At 56.9% G+C, this 14714-nt stretch overlaps 1 protein-coding gene and 1 long non-coding RNA gene across 3 annotated transcripts in view; one reads left to right on the top strand and one right to left on the bottom strand.

Annotated features, from left to right (window-relative positions):
* Positions 1-11177: 11177 nt before the first annotated feature.
* On the bottom strand, positions 11178-14548 carry LOC106147114. Of its 2 annotated transcripts, none has more exons than XR_001231870.1 (3): positions 14347-14548; positions 11410-11609; positions 11178-11326 (listed from the first exon to the last, which is right to left on the bottom strand). It is a non-coding gene; the product is annotated as an uncharacterized LOC106147114 (long non-coding RNA). The 2 variants fall into 2 exon arrangements; XR_001231869.1 differs by having other exon boundaries at positions 11178-11315.
* Positions 14549-14576: 28 nt separating this feature from the next.
* LOC106147113 (translation initiation factor IF-2-like) overlaps positions 14577-14714 on the top strand; it is a gene marked incomplete in the record, with an annotated part of 1010 nt that continues 872 nt past the window's right edge. The window contains 1 exon segment of the mRNA XM_013507022.1: positions 14577-14714. Coding sequence (XP_013362476.1) covers positions 14624-14714 — 91 coding nt within the window.

Here is a 14714-nt window from a genome sequence, read left to right as displayed (position 1 = left end):
GGGTCGTGTCCCGGCGGCCCCGCGGGGGCGCTCGCCTCCGCCGCGCCAGGGCTCTCTGCGAGGTCTCGGTCGTCGGCCGGCCCGCCCCGGAATCCTCGGCCCACGGTACTCGCGGAGTAGGGCGCGCGCCCCTAGACGACAGCCGGGAACCCCAAGCCGAGGCCAGAGGGTGACCTCCCGGGCTCAGGCCTTGCCCGGCTTGTATTCCGCGGGCCTTGGCTGGGTTGGGCGCCCCGTGGGGGAGGGGAGGCCTCGAGATCGGGCCCCAGAGGGTCGGAGTGTCTGCGCCCCAGGCCCACGGTGCGGAGGTCCGGGGTGCTGGGTCTCCGCGCAGTTCCCAGCGCTGGAGCCCTCAGGGTGCCCCCGGGGCCGCCTGCGTCTGCGCTCTCTGGGTCCCCCCCAGGCCGCCCCTGCTGGTGACCCCCCGCGGTGATGACGGGGCGCGCCCTAATGAGGTGGTACCGCAGGCAGCACTTAGAACCAGCGGCCCTCTGTTATTCCCTAGCAATTTGTGGCTATGAAAATCGTCTTTCTGATACAGCCACCAAATCGTCCCGCGCTTCTATCGACTCTCTCCAAATCTCAGGTATGATAGTAGTCGGGAAATTACAGCTTTTACCGCGTCGACTCTTACTGAGAGTAATTTTAACAAACCCTTGCAGGATAGATTAGCGGTTAGTACATAAATCAAGCTCAGTATTTTTTTCCCAATTTGTAAAATGGAGATGGCAGCTTTGCACAGAGCGAATTTAGGATTGTGGCTCACGCAAGTGCGTATCTGCTAAAGCCTGTACTTTAAAGCTCCAGAGAACTGTGGCATTTTTTCTGTTCCCCAAGGTCTTATGATTGTCCTCTACAGATTAAATATTTATTCCATTTTTCTCAGTATATTTTCTACCCTCCTTACTCATCAGATTCACAAAGCTCAAAAATATTTGTTGACCGTGCATGCGCTTTTACAACCGAAAGCAGTACATATCTTCAGCGTCACTGGAACCCATCTTCTGCTGAAGTACAGCCCATTTATGCCAAGAACACAGGACGGAAAGGGCACCCCTGCACCGACAAGGGCTCTGCGCCTGAGGCCCCTTTCTGACATTTCTGAAAAGTGGTCTCCCAGCCTCATCTGCTGCATCCTGAAAAAGCCCCTCATATCTGCCAGTATGCTCTTAGAAACGCCTTCTTTGTGCTGACCCACATCTACCACCCTGAACTCTGCTCTGGCTGCACACACGTCCTGGACCTCCCAAACAAGAAGTCCATGGCTCTGTTTGGAGACGGCTTGGTATCCCCTAGAACCTTCTCTTCTCTGCGTCCTGCACAGCTGCTCCCTTCAGTGACAGCCCTGGACTTCCCCCAGCCCTCTGGCCTTTTGCTGAATGGAGCTGGTCTTCCGATGACCCACAGTGGAAGGCTGATTCAGAAAGCAGCTGTTTCGCTCTGTGGGCCTGGCCAGTGGGGGCCAGTCCGCATGCCCTGTGTCTCAGGTAGCTTCCTTCTATTAATGAGCTGGAAAAGACGGTGTTTGGGGGCAGCTACCCCACACCCTGCATTTGTTTTCTGCCTTATCTCGTAGATTATTTTTCTAGAGCTGCCAGAACAAAACACTGCAGCCTGGGTGCTTTAAACTGGATTCAGTTTCTTACTATTCCGGAGACCAGAAGCCCAAAGTCCGGGCTGGGTGTTTGTTTCCTCTTGAGGCCTCTTGTTGACTTTGGTACCATCTTCTCCCTATGAGTTTATGGCTGTTCACCTGTGGGATCTGTGTCCTACCTAGTTATAAAGACACCACTGAGGTGCATCCACAACTACTCAAAGGACTCTATTGTAATTGCCTTTTTTAAAGGCCCCATCTCCAAGTATAGCTACATTCAGAGGTACTGGGTGGAGGCTTCAATTTTTGGATTTGGGAGGAGAGGAGACCAGTCCGTGGCACCTCCCAGCAGAAGCAGAGATGGTTTATGCTCATCTTCGGGTGAGGACGGTACGGACCAGGGAAGTAGGTGGGTCATCTCTTCAGACCCCAGAGGGGACACCCTCAGGGCCGGCCCAGACACCAGCTCTGTCCTGGTGGCCTCTCCACCTCCATCCAGAGTTCCTGCAACTGCCCTGGGCCTCGGAATGTGCAGACCGAAGCCTGGACACAGGAGGAAGAGGAAGAGCTGGGAGCAGACAGAAGCAGGAAAGCTCGAGGCTCCCTCCTGTGCAGGTGCTGCGGCTGTGTTTCCCTTCCATACAGGAGAGGAGTCGACTGCAGAGCCCACGGCAGCGGGGAGAGGCACAGAAGTCCGGAATCCTCGTCCAAACCAGGACCGTAGGGCCCACCCCTCCACTCAGGTCTCTGCGCCTCCTGCCGCCCCTCGCACTGGACTCCTGCAAAGCTTACCAGCCCCCTCCTTATGGCACAGATGAGGACTTGCTGTGGGTGGCCAGGGGTGCTTTATTCCATGTCCACTGGGTGAACACCTGCCGAGAACCAGCCATGTTCTGGGTGCTGGGAACCCAACAGCCAGCAAACCCAAAACTCTGTGCCCCGCCCCCGAGCTTACACTCTGATTAGGAAAGCAGATGGCAAATAAGAGAAGAACCACACTTCCCCTAGATGGGATTCACGGCCGGACAGGACAGGACCGGGGATCATGGAGGGAACCCACAGTCCACTAAGCTGTCCTCGAAGTGTCCCAAACACACAGACCCTGGAGCAGAAGTTGACTCCTGCTCCTGCACAAGCCATGGAGTGAGGGGACATCTCTGCCCCCCCGCCCCAGCCACCCAGGGTCCCTGCATCCCATCCTCTGGCTCTTTCCCTGCCTCCCCTAAGAAGCTGCCTGCTTCTGGGCAGTAGAAGCCAGGGCCTCAGCTCTCTGGAAAGTAGTCTTTAAAAAGCAGACAGCTTATTGTCGGGCAGGTTGGGCTGGGAGTCAGCAAAGCACTCTCAGCAGTCAGCTCGGGAGGACCTGTGCATGGCCACCCCTGGCTGTGTGGACTGAAGAAGGTGGTCTTCTTGGCAGCCAGGGACCAGGAGAAACGAGCCAACTGAGGCGTCTTCTGCAGAAGGAAGGAGGCTGTGATTTTTCAGTACAGTGGACAAGAAGCCCTTGGTGAGAAGCTGGCGTGAATAAAAGCCTGAGAGGCAGAAAGGAGCCATGCAGCCAGGGGCGTGATTACTAATGCCAAGTGCACAGGGAAGGGGGTGCCAGGATCGAGGACTAGCACCCTGTGTCCATGCCACCTCACCTCCAGGCCTGAGACCCTCCCTTCCGCTCACTCTGCTCTGGCCTTCCACCCCTGCTGTGTGAGATGGCTATGGACGGACAAGTGCCACACAGTGCAGCTTTCTTGGCATGCAGACCTGGCAGCCAGGAGTCCGGGCCAAAGGGTCACTTCTGGCCAGGGTCCTGCGGCATCACAGCGAGGCAGAGGGGCCCAGGTGTGGGACAGTGGCGCACACTCGACTGGAGAGTGGGGCCACTGAGAGGGACGTGGAGAGGGAGCCAGTGTAAGAGTGACCGAGCAGGCAGGAGGGGCTGTAGCCCAGCCCGAATAGCCCCTTGGTGAGCATGGAGCCTCTGGCCCACAGCACCTGTGCCTGGCCTGGCCCTGCTAGTGTGGCCTTGGGGCCAAGATGAATCACTCCTGACGCTGAGAACCCGAGACCAAGCAGGGTGGTTCCCCTGTCTCTGGGCTTCCAGGAGAACGTGCAGCTGACCACAGACTGTTCTCTGAGCCCCAGGGCGTGAGGACGTGATTGAGTGCAGCGCCACCTCCCTCCAGGGACAGCACGCTTGGCGTGGAGACATGCTTTGAGGGAGGAGTGTGGACTGTGATGATGAGCTCCTTCAGCTGCCTGGCCACCCCTGCATCCCTGCCGTGTGGTCTCTGTGACTGCCTGGCCTGTCTGTCACCGTGCAGGCTCAGAGCCCAGTCTGTCTCCAGCGACTTTATTGTCTACTCAGAGAGCTGTAACATTAACCTTCGGCACAGGCAAAAGCAAGCCTGGCAACACAGGAGGGACCTGGGGAGGGGCCCGGTGACCTCCGTTGTCTCAGGGGCAAGGGTGTGAGTGTGTGAGGGTGCAGAAGGGCGAGGAGGCAGTAAACCACCTTGTGGAGGCCCAGGACATTCAGAGCACAGCAGCACCCCATGGGTGCAGCTTCTGAGATGTGCAAAGCTGCTGACTAGGGCTTCCCAGAGCCATGCGGCTCAGCCTGCAGACACAGAAGCCAGAGGACAGAGGTGCTGGAGAGAGGACCAAGGAGAGCCGCTCCCCACGCAGCCCTGCACACTGCCTGGCCTGGTTCTTCCTTGCTTCCCTTGCACATCCTGGTGCTCTCACCCCTGGGCCTCACCACCCTGGGAAGCCCTCCCCGGGTGAGCCACTTTCTAGTGTGGCATCCAGAACCACAGCCACCCGCCCCCCAGGAGCACCACACTCGGGGCCACCACTGCCCAGGACCTGGTATGAAAGCTGAGAGATGGCCTGTGCCAGAGCTGGGAGCAGCACAGCCCTCACCACGTCCCCGCTTTGCCCACCTCTGGCACCCCGCCTGGCAGGCCTGCCCATGCGCTGCTCCCTGGTCTGGGGGTCACAAGCACGGAGTTCTTCGGCATGGGCTCACTTCTGACTGTGTCTCACCGCATCAGGACCGGCAGGCCCAGGAGGCCATGCAACATGCTCCCGATGCGAAGGAGGGTGAACCCAGCCTGCTGCCCTGGCACACCGGTGCTTGACGCAAAGGCAGCACAGGGGTTGGGTCCAGAAGTCACCGGAAGGGTCCCTGGTCAGTGCCTGGGAAGGCAGTCCAAGACACCCACCACAGGTGCATCTGAAAGTAGAGCACGGAACCCCAGTGCAAATAATGATCCAGCGGCCCCCTTGGGGTGTCATGTGTGGCAGTAGCTGGCTATTTCTGCTCACCCTGACCCTCATGGGACGGTGGAGGGCGAGGACTACTGCACAGGGACGAGTGGAGTTGGGCACAGCAGTCACTCAGGACCAGGCAGAAGGCAGCGGGTGGTTCCTGAGAGCCTCTGGCCTCTGCCAGGGCAGCAATTTAATCAGATAGAAAGTGGGACTTACTAAGTGACACTTGGGTAAAGGAACGGCAGTCTTCTCCCATACAGTGAGGAGGGGCCGTCAGGCCACACGGGGCTGTACCTGGGGACAGGGCGACAGTGGGGACCTGGGGGGCAGCAAGCAGGGCCAGCTGGGCCCCACGGCTCCCTCTGCAATAAGGGAATGAGGAATGGAATGAGGTGGAGGGCTTGGGGCAGAGTGGCCCCTGGTGCCCAGCCCCTGGTCCTGGTCTACGTCACCCTCTGTGACAGCCCTAAAGGAGCTCGGCCTGCATCGAGACAGCACAGGTTTTTTGACATTCACCAATGGGTAAGGAGAACCAGGTGTGTGTGACCAGGCCTGACAGTGGCCTGCATCTGTCCTGCCCACAGCTGTTGGGCAGGATGAAGGTGCATGGCGACTGATTAGTCCCATGGCCTCAGCAGCTGCAAAGGGTGCTGGGAAATGCAGCTCCAGAAATGCTCGAGTGTGGAAGGGATGTTCCCGTCCCAGGTGACAAGAGCAGACTGCACCCCGCCGAGAGCCGGACACGCCCCTGCGGGTGCACTTCTGCCTTTTCCCGCTCACTTCCTGCCCGGGGCACCCGCTTGCCTGGGAAGCTGGGCAGGGCAAGGGCAGTGGCCTCTTGCTTGTGATTCCATTCCAGGAGGTGGGTCCGGGTGTTTAACAGGTGAGCTGTTCCGAAAGCCAGGCCACAGGAGACTGCAACACGCAGAGAGCGCCACTTCCGAGCCTGGCGTTGCTGCTGATGCGGGGAACAGTGACTCCGTGGTGAAGTTGAGGTCACCGGCAGAGGGGAGCAGCACACATTCTCCGGGCCTGCGGCTTTTTCATTTCAGTTTGAGTTGGAGAAATATTTTTAATAACTCTGAACTTTGTCCTGTATGTAGCAATATTTGGGTTTTGGATGCAGCCCAGCAAGGGTTGTTAATAACCTGTCTTACTATCGTGGTTATTTGCCATTTCAGTCAAAAACTGGCAAAGATAACCAGTGTTCTCAGACACAGTCCCCAGTTAATGAGGCTGAAACGTTATCTCCCGGCCTTTTTCTTTTGTCTTCTTTTCCACCCTTTGCCTTTCTTTCTGAGTTGCTTACAGATTCTTTCCTTTAAAACCACTGTCAGCTTGGCGTGAACGTTTTCTTGAGGGAGGCTGCTAATAATGACCCACGGGGCAGGCGAGAAGAGGCCAGCCGGCCAGGAGACCTCTAACACAACACCATCCCGTAGCTGTCGAGTGCCCAAGAGACACAAAGGCAAGGCCAGCCCACAAACGTCAGCGCACACACCAGCCCTGCCTCGGGAAGCCCACGTGAGAACGCCAGGCCCGCACTTCCTTCCGTGCAGTGTTTGTGACTCACGCCCCTTTGCTCACCAACGTGCAGGAAGTCCTGCCGTGTGCCGGACACCACACTGGGTTCTGAGACACAGAGCTGGACAGAACCAAAGAGCTGTCCTCCCAGAGTTTGTGCTCACTTGCAGGGAGGGGTAATGACGTCCCCCGCTCACCCTCCTCCAGCCCAGAAGTGACCACTGGTGTTTCTGGTGAGGTTCCCTGACAGCCTGGGCTTTTGTGACAATCCGTGGTGTCTCCCAGGCCTGTCCGAGAAGAGCAGGGACTGTGCCTCAATCTCTGCGCTCATCACTGTGCCCAGGACTTGCGAGGACTCGTGCATGGGAACGTGCGTCTCTTCACAGAAGCACAACAACCACAGCAAGGCCCACAGGAAGCCACAAGTGTCTTCTTCCCATCGTCCACCATCGGAAGCCCACAGCCCACCCTGCCTTCACCGGCCCTGGTGACGGGGCTGGGATGGGAGGCATCAGCGAATTATAGCGGTCATCATAGATCACACCACAGTTTTGCAATGGGTTTGATGTGATTTTTCATCCTCAAGCGAGTTGAATTCTGTAGGGGTCATAGCAGCATGAGAAAGATACAGAACACCTGAAGACACTCCTGGGGACTTGTGGGAAGGCCCTTGTGCTTAGAGAGTGTATGTGTCCTGGGCCACTGTTGGACACATAGGTGGAATTCCCATTGGGGCTCCAGGAGTCTGGACTTTATTCAAAGGACAGTGGGAGCCAGGGAAGGGTTGTGAGTGAGGACACTTAGCAACTGCTTGTAGCAGAGTGGAGGGGATGGAAGGGTGGTGAGGAGGAACGAGGGGCAGGACAGTGGGGCTTTGTGGCAACTGCTATGAATTCAGAGCAGGACGTGCTGAGCTGAGTCTGCAGAGGAGAAGCCGCACGGAGAAGTCCAGAGGCACCCAGCCCTGTGTCGCAGCCTCAGAGCAAGGGAAGCAGTCTGGGTTCTCTAAACCGTTGCTGAGACAAAATACTGGACACTCAAAATTAGAGGAAAAGTTTATTTCATCTCACAGTTTGTAGAGATGTCAGACCATAGTCAGCTGGCTCCATGGCAGGGTGGGATGGCAGAGGGGCATCTCAGGGGGGAAACAGTCCATGGCAGGGCAGGCAGAAACCAGCGAAGTGGTAAGAAGCAGCAGCAGCAGCAGCAGCCTACCTTCTTTCTGTCTCTTTATATCTGTCCAGGCTACAGGCCTATTGGTTGGTGACACTCACAGGCTGGGTGAGTCTTCCATTATTCACACTCAGAACTGTGCTAAACCAATTTGGTCATCACACTCCCTGATCCAGCCACCTCACAAAAGCCCCACGTATGAGCATATGGGACATCTACTTCCACGCCATAACAGGACAGCTGCCCTGGAAGAAGACAGGGGTCCTGGGCCACCATTCAGGAGCTAGTGGGGGGACAAGGGAGGCAGGGGCAGTCATTCATAAGACAGAGCAGTGGTCCCCGGGTGGTGGCTGGTCAAGGAATCCCCCAGACACGATGCAGATTCCTTGGCCCCGCCTGGTGAACCACATCCAGTAAGCCCAGGGCAGGGCAGGAATGCTGTCACTGAGTGCAATGCTGCCCGGGCATCTGCTTGAATACAAGTTCGTGCATCACACCAGAAGCAGGGCTCAGTCTCCCTGATGGTTTCCAGGTCTACACCATGCCTACACAGCCAAGCGAGCAGCCAGAGACAAGAGCGGGCGTCTTGGGCTCCTCCCACGTGCTTTCCTGCAGCTTTAAACAGAGTTCAGGCACAGGCCCTGGCCCATAGCCTCCCATCCTATTCCATAAACTCTCTGCTGGTGGCCTCTCTCCTCCTCTGCCCCCCCCGCCTGCTGACAACTGCTTGATTCTGACTCCTCAGCCTTGCCTGGGGTGCCCCCGGGGGCAGAGGCCGCCTCTGGCCCTTGGTGTCCTTGCACAGGAGCCTCGGGAAACGCTGGCCTGTTTCCGTGGTGGCAGGGACTGTTTTGCATCCCTCTGCACATGCAGGGGCTGCCCTGGCGGGGATTTCCCCGGACTCCAGAGAGAGCACAAGGGGCCTCTTTGCCCCAGAGCAGTGGCCAAGCAGCATGGACCAGACATGGTCAGACGAGAGCCACAGGGGTGCTGCCAGTGGCAGTGTGGACATTAGGCATCAGGCTGCCCACCAGGTAAAGAGGTGTCCCAGCCAAGTGTGGTGGCACATACCTGTAATCCCAGCCCTCTGGGAGGCTGAGGCAGGAAGATCACAAGTGCAGGCCTAGTGGGGGTAACTTAGAAACTTAGCAAGATCCTGTATCAAAATTAAAAACGGGCCAGAGGTATAGCTGAGTACAAAGGCCCTGGGTCCAATCCCCAATACCATAAGAAAGGAAGGAAGGAAGGGAAAGGGGGAGGGAGAGCTCAGCTATCGTTACACACTGTGAATTTTCAGCAAGTCGATCATTTATTCCCTTCATTCAACACGTATTTCCTACAACGCTGGGCCCTGGGAGACATCAGGAGTGGCCACAACAGGAGGTGCGGAGTGGTCCACAGATCTCCCGGAGGCCAGAGCCCCACGTGCAGGCCTGCCCTGAACACACCACAAGGAGAGGGGCTGGGTCTCTACAGCAGCTGTGAGAGGCCACAGAGGGGACCCACGTGCTCAGGGAGGTGGGGAGGCTCCGAGCCCAAGACCCCAAGGGCTCCGTGCTGAAGACAGGACCCTTGGTGACGTTGCTCACCCGTGTGGCCTTGCGGAGGTCCAGGCTGGCAGAGAGATGGCTGAGGTCGACCCGGCGCTGGGCCTGGTGCTTCGAGGGAGAGAAGGGTGGCAAGCTGCCTGCAGGCAATCCCCCACGGTGTGTAAGCCTGCGTGGCGGCGGGGGCTGGGATCACAGTGGGTGACATCAGCAGAGGGCCCGGTGCCCGCGGTCACGGCGAGGGTACTCTTGGCTGCGCCGCACTTCCCAGCTCCTCGCTGCTGCTGCTGCTGCTGCGCCGTCCCCGCTCACCGCGCCTTCCTGAAAAGCGAACACTCTTTGTCTTTAGACTCCAAGCTCAGGCTGAGCAAAACAGAAAACACCAATAAGAACTTTGAAAGACCCATGCATTTTTCACAAGTTTCAACAGAGCACATTCTTTAAAAATATTCAATTTAACACTGGTGGTCTGTTGAAGGTAAAGAAGTTATTCCACAGTGGACAAGCTACTAATAGCAACTTCTCTCCAAGCTTCACTAAGTAACCTTCCCTGCATTTATATAAACTATGTGCCACTGTGGGCACAAATAGGTAACCCCTCCGAGCGACTGTGTCTCTGGCCCAGCTGTCTCCCTGCGGATCTGGACCCTCTTCGGCCCCGACCTGCTTACTGTGGGTTCCTGCCTTCCTCCTTGACCAGTTACCAGCTCCCACTTGTAATTGTGTTCAGGTTACAAATGTGAAAAACATGAAAATCCTAAGATGTGGCAAAACCAGAAACATCAAAGTCCTCGCCTGCCCTGGTCCGCGCACATTTCTGTCTGGCCATAGCCCCCGGCACTGGCAGGGAGGCCACAGGCAGAAAGCTCACCGGGTGGAGGCTGGGCACGAGGGCAGCACCCCCTCCTTGCTCCCTGAGGCTGCAACTCAGGCCGGGCTGCGAGCTGCAGGGGTGGGGTGGGGTCTGCATAGCGCACACTCAGCACAGCCCGCACACCCCCCTGAGAGTCAGCCACCACTGTCACTCAGACGACCTCTCAGACACACGGAATATTTGCAGTGTGGGTGATTGTTTCCATGGTAACTGAACTTCCCGATTTCCACATATTTAACCCACTATTTTCTTTTTAAAAAAGAAAGAAGTTTACAGGCTACAATTTTCATTCTTAGCATTACATTTGCATAAAGTTCTTTATTTATCACCCTGGTGTTTGCACGTCTGTCTGGTTCCTGTCCTTTGTGTTTATGGTTTTGTGGCCCTGATGTGTTAGATAAATCCTGGTGTCCTCACAGGCCACGTGGCAAGCGGCTCTGTGCAGATTTGGTTACCTGGGGGCATCTGTTGTCCTGGGCAGTGAGGAAAATGTGCAAGTGGGCCAGAAAAGAGCTGCAATCCTGTGAAGTTGTACCGTAAAGCAGAATTTTGAAAGTTAAGAATTTATCCTGTCATCCAGACAGCAGTTTTAAAAAGTCTGACCTAAATATTAGCTTCTTAAAAAACGTGATTTCAAAGCAATGAATTTATATAATATAAAACTCACCCAGATGTGTGGTGGGGCCTGGGTCTGGCCTATAGAAAGGCACCATGCTGGGGACCCCTGGTGGGGAAGGCACAGAGACGCGTGCAGCAGGACACCATGGGGTGCAGAGGTGCAGCGGGGTGGCTCCGGGCGGCAGTGAGCACCACACACGTCCAGAGCTGGGGAGGACTCTGAGCACGTTCTCCATAAAGAAACCGTAAATGTGTGAGGAGATAGATGTGTTCACTCTGATTTAATCACCACACAACATATACATACATCAAACCTTTCCACAGCACCCCGTGATATGTAATTTTTATGTTTTTATGTATCAGTGAAACAGTAAATATAAAAAATATAAAAAAGCAAACATCTCCCACCAAAGGAAAGCAATATACTATGATGTATGCTATAGCTACTTATACATAATTTTTATTCCTGGCAGCCACATTAAAATAAGTGTAGTGAAAGTAATTTTGATAATACTTTGCTTTTAGTGTGATGGTTGGGAATACCCTATCTTAGCGTGTGGCTAATACTTACAAGCTCTGGGAGAGTTGGCACTTTTTTCACACTATATCTCTGGAACCCAGCGTGTGCTTTGACTTATGGACACATCCATGTGAGCTCACGTCCTGGTGCTCACGCTTGTGCAGGGTCCTTGCTGGTCTCTCCGCTTTGCCCCACCTGAGGATCAGCTGGAAGAAGAATCAGCTGGGGAAGGCACAGTGCAAGCTCCGTGCCGTGCCGCCTCGTGTTGAGGGGTCCGGGCGCACCTCACCTGTGTCCAGCTGCCTGTGTCCCTGTGGGGCAGCGGCCACATTCTCAGGCACCAGGCGCACAGCGGAGGGCTCTGGGGCCCATGCAAGCTGCTGGCTGTGCTCAGGACCCCAGACGACCCACAGCTTCCCTTCCAGCCCCCTTCATCCGCTGGGACAGGGCCATGGCTTCCAGGCTGGGGACCCCGAAGGCCTCGGTCAGCTGTGGGAGAGATCATCCTGCTCTGTGCGCTGGGCCTCCTTGGAGAAGTCTCTTTCAAGCATGGCCAGCAAGCGGCTTTGCACTGGCCTCTGTTTGCTCTTCCAGGGGGACTGCTTGTCATCACAGCTTCTTCCTGATTTCCAAGACCACTGTCCCCGAGGCTGCCGTGACTGCACACCTTCTGGAAAGCTGTGACTGCACACCTGGCTAGAAGCCCTTCCTGTGGACGGAGTCCCTGCCCCTCGACCTCTCCCCGGCCCACAGGCTGCACATCCCAGTCCCTGCTGTTGTCCTGGTTGCCCCTCCCTGTAGTTCTGTGGGTCACCACCCTGGCCTCTCCAGGATCCCCACACCATCCCAGGCCGGCTTCCCAACACAGCAGTCCTGATCCCTCTGATCCCACAGCTCTGTTCTAGATCCAAGGCTCTCACTGCCTCCCTCTGCTGTCTACACAGTGGAGTCCAACCCTTCTTATCGGCAGGAGAACCCTGGGTCATTCAGTCCAGGTGCTCCAGGGAGCCCAGGACTTAGATAAAATCTGGAGCAGCTCTGGGTAACGCAGGGGCAGAGGCCTCAGGATCTGCCCCCAAGTCCCCCAGGTCTGCCCCCACCAGGCCCAAGCAGCCCAAGAGCCCAGTAGCTCTTGCACACACCTGGGGCTCTGCACCCTCGGGTTGCCGTTCGAGGCCCAGCAGAGGCTGGCCCGGCCCCTCCACCGATACTCCGCACACCCTGGAGACATGGGCCAGGCATTCAGGATCCTCCTGGGCCGTGCTCTGGGCCAGGTGTGTCTTCCTGCTCACACCACCCTGATTGCTGCTCTTGGTTGTCACCCAGGTTCAGCGCCAGTGTCACCCTGCATGTAGAAGGCCTTCCCTGCCCTGTGAGCTGCCCAGAGAGAGCCAGCAGCCCCCACCTCACCGTCCCGAGCGTCACCTGTGCCTGCCTCTCCTGGCACCATCACCTCCAGCCCAGCCCAGGGCCCAGTTATAAAGGTGGGACTGTGTCTATTCCATCACCAGCAGAGGCGAGAGCCTCACTTGGATCTGTGACAAGTTCCAAGAGGCTGGTGAGCCCTGAACTGGAAACTGGAGCCCTTGGATTCTACTCTGGCTCTGACCCAGCTAAGACTTCAGATCCAGCCTCCTCGGCCATCGCCCCAGTGCTCTGGGCACACAGCACGATGCCACCAGGGGCGAGTTTGTGGGATGCAGCTGCTCAGGCTCTGCCGTGGATGACTGGGCTACAGGATGACAGCAGAAGCGCTCATTAGGAGGAGCGCTCTCCAAGTCCCTTGGCCGAAGTGCCCTTGCCCAGGTTGCCTCCTGCACCCTGAGGGGCCAGACGGGACTCCTGGGGCGCTTGGTGGGGCAGGGCTGCTGGTGAGGTCTCCAGGCTCTAGGGCACTGAGCTTTCACCCATGGGACAGTGCTCCTCTGTGACAGGAAGTGCTTGTCTGGGCAGTGCTCGTCCGGGCAGTGGTCTACAAAGCTTCATGGAGATACGACACTAAACCCGAATGTTTCTGACCTCACAAAGCACGTCCATTTCAGATTTGGTTCAGTGTTTTAATCAGTGCTACCTCCCAGTCAGGATTATAATCACATCAATTAAGGTGGAGAGGAACTTGGGGTGCTCACAGCTTCTTGTCCTCCGCTGAGACGTGCTGATGAGTACTGGGCAGACATGTCCGGGCAGAGCGGCTCTGTCACTGTGGTTCAGGCTGCTGCCACATGGCCCTAAGGTCACGGTGTCCAGGACCCTCTGATTTGCCCCGACCGTGATCTTATTAGCAGGATGAGGAGCTCTGTGACCCTAACAGAGGGCTGTATGGACTCTGCTCAACCTGGCCACAGTCACCTGGAGTCACGGCCGCTGCACCTGTCCCTGGTTTCCCCTGAGCTTCCCAGAGTATTGAAGACATTCGTGGGGTGTGTGCAGCTCTATAGTTGGGGCCTGCAGCCTGGATGCCAGAAGGCACTTGAGGTCCTTCATGTTAGCTTCAGATAAGCCAGGGACGTTTGTATGAGGCTGGTGTCCCTTTGGTGCCCGCCACCTTGTGAATCCCTGCTTCTGACCCACATCACGGGAAGCCCTGGTCTTGCCACACCCAGGAATACAGGTCACCAAGTGCCCATAAGCTGCCCTGTGCAGCCTGGGTCTGCGTCTCTTGGGGCCATGGGGCAGTTCTCACACGTGGGGGCCAGGAGTCCTGCAGCGTGGGGCCCCCATCCCACCCATCAGTCTCCCTCTCCCCACATCTCCAGGGCCCATGTAGATGCAGCAGACCCTGAGGCCACGCCTTCCCAGCAGCCTTTTACCTAAACAGTTTTAGGTCCATTAATCTTTTCCTAAAGGAATCTGCAGAAATTTTTGCAAGCCTATTATTAAGTCTTAAAACTTGTAAGCAGAGCCCAGCAGGATGGGAAAATACTCCTGACTGCACATAGGGAGCCAAGCCTCCCACACAATAGCCCTGCACCCCGTCCAGACCGAGGTCAGGGACAGTGAAGAGCCTGCCAAGGTCACAGGGACTCCAGCTCCCTGACCTCCCTCCGAAGCTTTCAGGTTAAACCCGGGGGGCCTCATTATGGACGGAGTCTCACCACCCTGGGCAACAAGGGCAAAAACAATAAATGTGATTTCTGGGTGGTGCTCACTGATGCTATTTCAGAAAGCTGCGCGCAACATTGTTGGCCTGACAAAAAAGGAATATTAAGGAAGAATGGACTCTTACTTCTGCTGTTCTCAAGTTCAAAAGTACAAAGGACAGCGGTTTAAGAGGAGAAGAGGTGTCTCACCGCAGAGGGGAAGGTGACAGGAAGTCCTAACTGCTACTTCCCCAGCGCTCAGGGCAGCTGGACTTAGGTTCAGACTCCTGTACCCGCTGGTTCCTGAAGGCCTCTCCTCCCTGCCCCTAGCGCATTGTGAAGTGGCCCCAGCGTCACAGGGGCTGGACGGGCCTGGTGGCGACCTTGCCTGCCGGGACCCCACAGACGCCAGCGCCCAAGAGGATGCCGGGCTGCGACCCCGGGGCCCGCCCGCGTCCCCTCCCGCGCGCGCCCTGCAGCCTGAGCCCCGCAGTGAGTGGGCCTCGGCACCCAC

Source organism: Chinchilla lanigera, unplaced genomic scaffold (assembly GCF_000276665.1).
Source record: "Chinchilla lanigera isolate Chin_1 unplaced genomic scaffold, ChiLan1.0 scaffold00119, whole genome shotgun sequence".
In the NCBI taxonomy this organism is placed as follows: Eukaryota; Metazoa; Chordata; class Mammalia; order Rodentia; family Chinchillidae; genus Chinchilla; species Chinchilla lanigera.
Note: the sequence above shows the minus strand (reverse complement) of the source record. Positions and strands in the feature narration are given on the sequence as shown.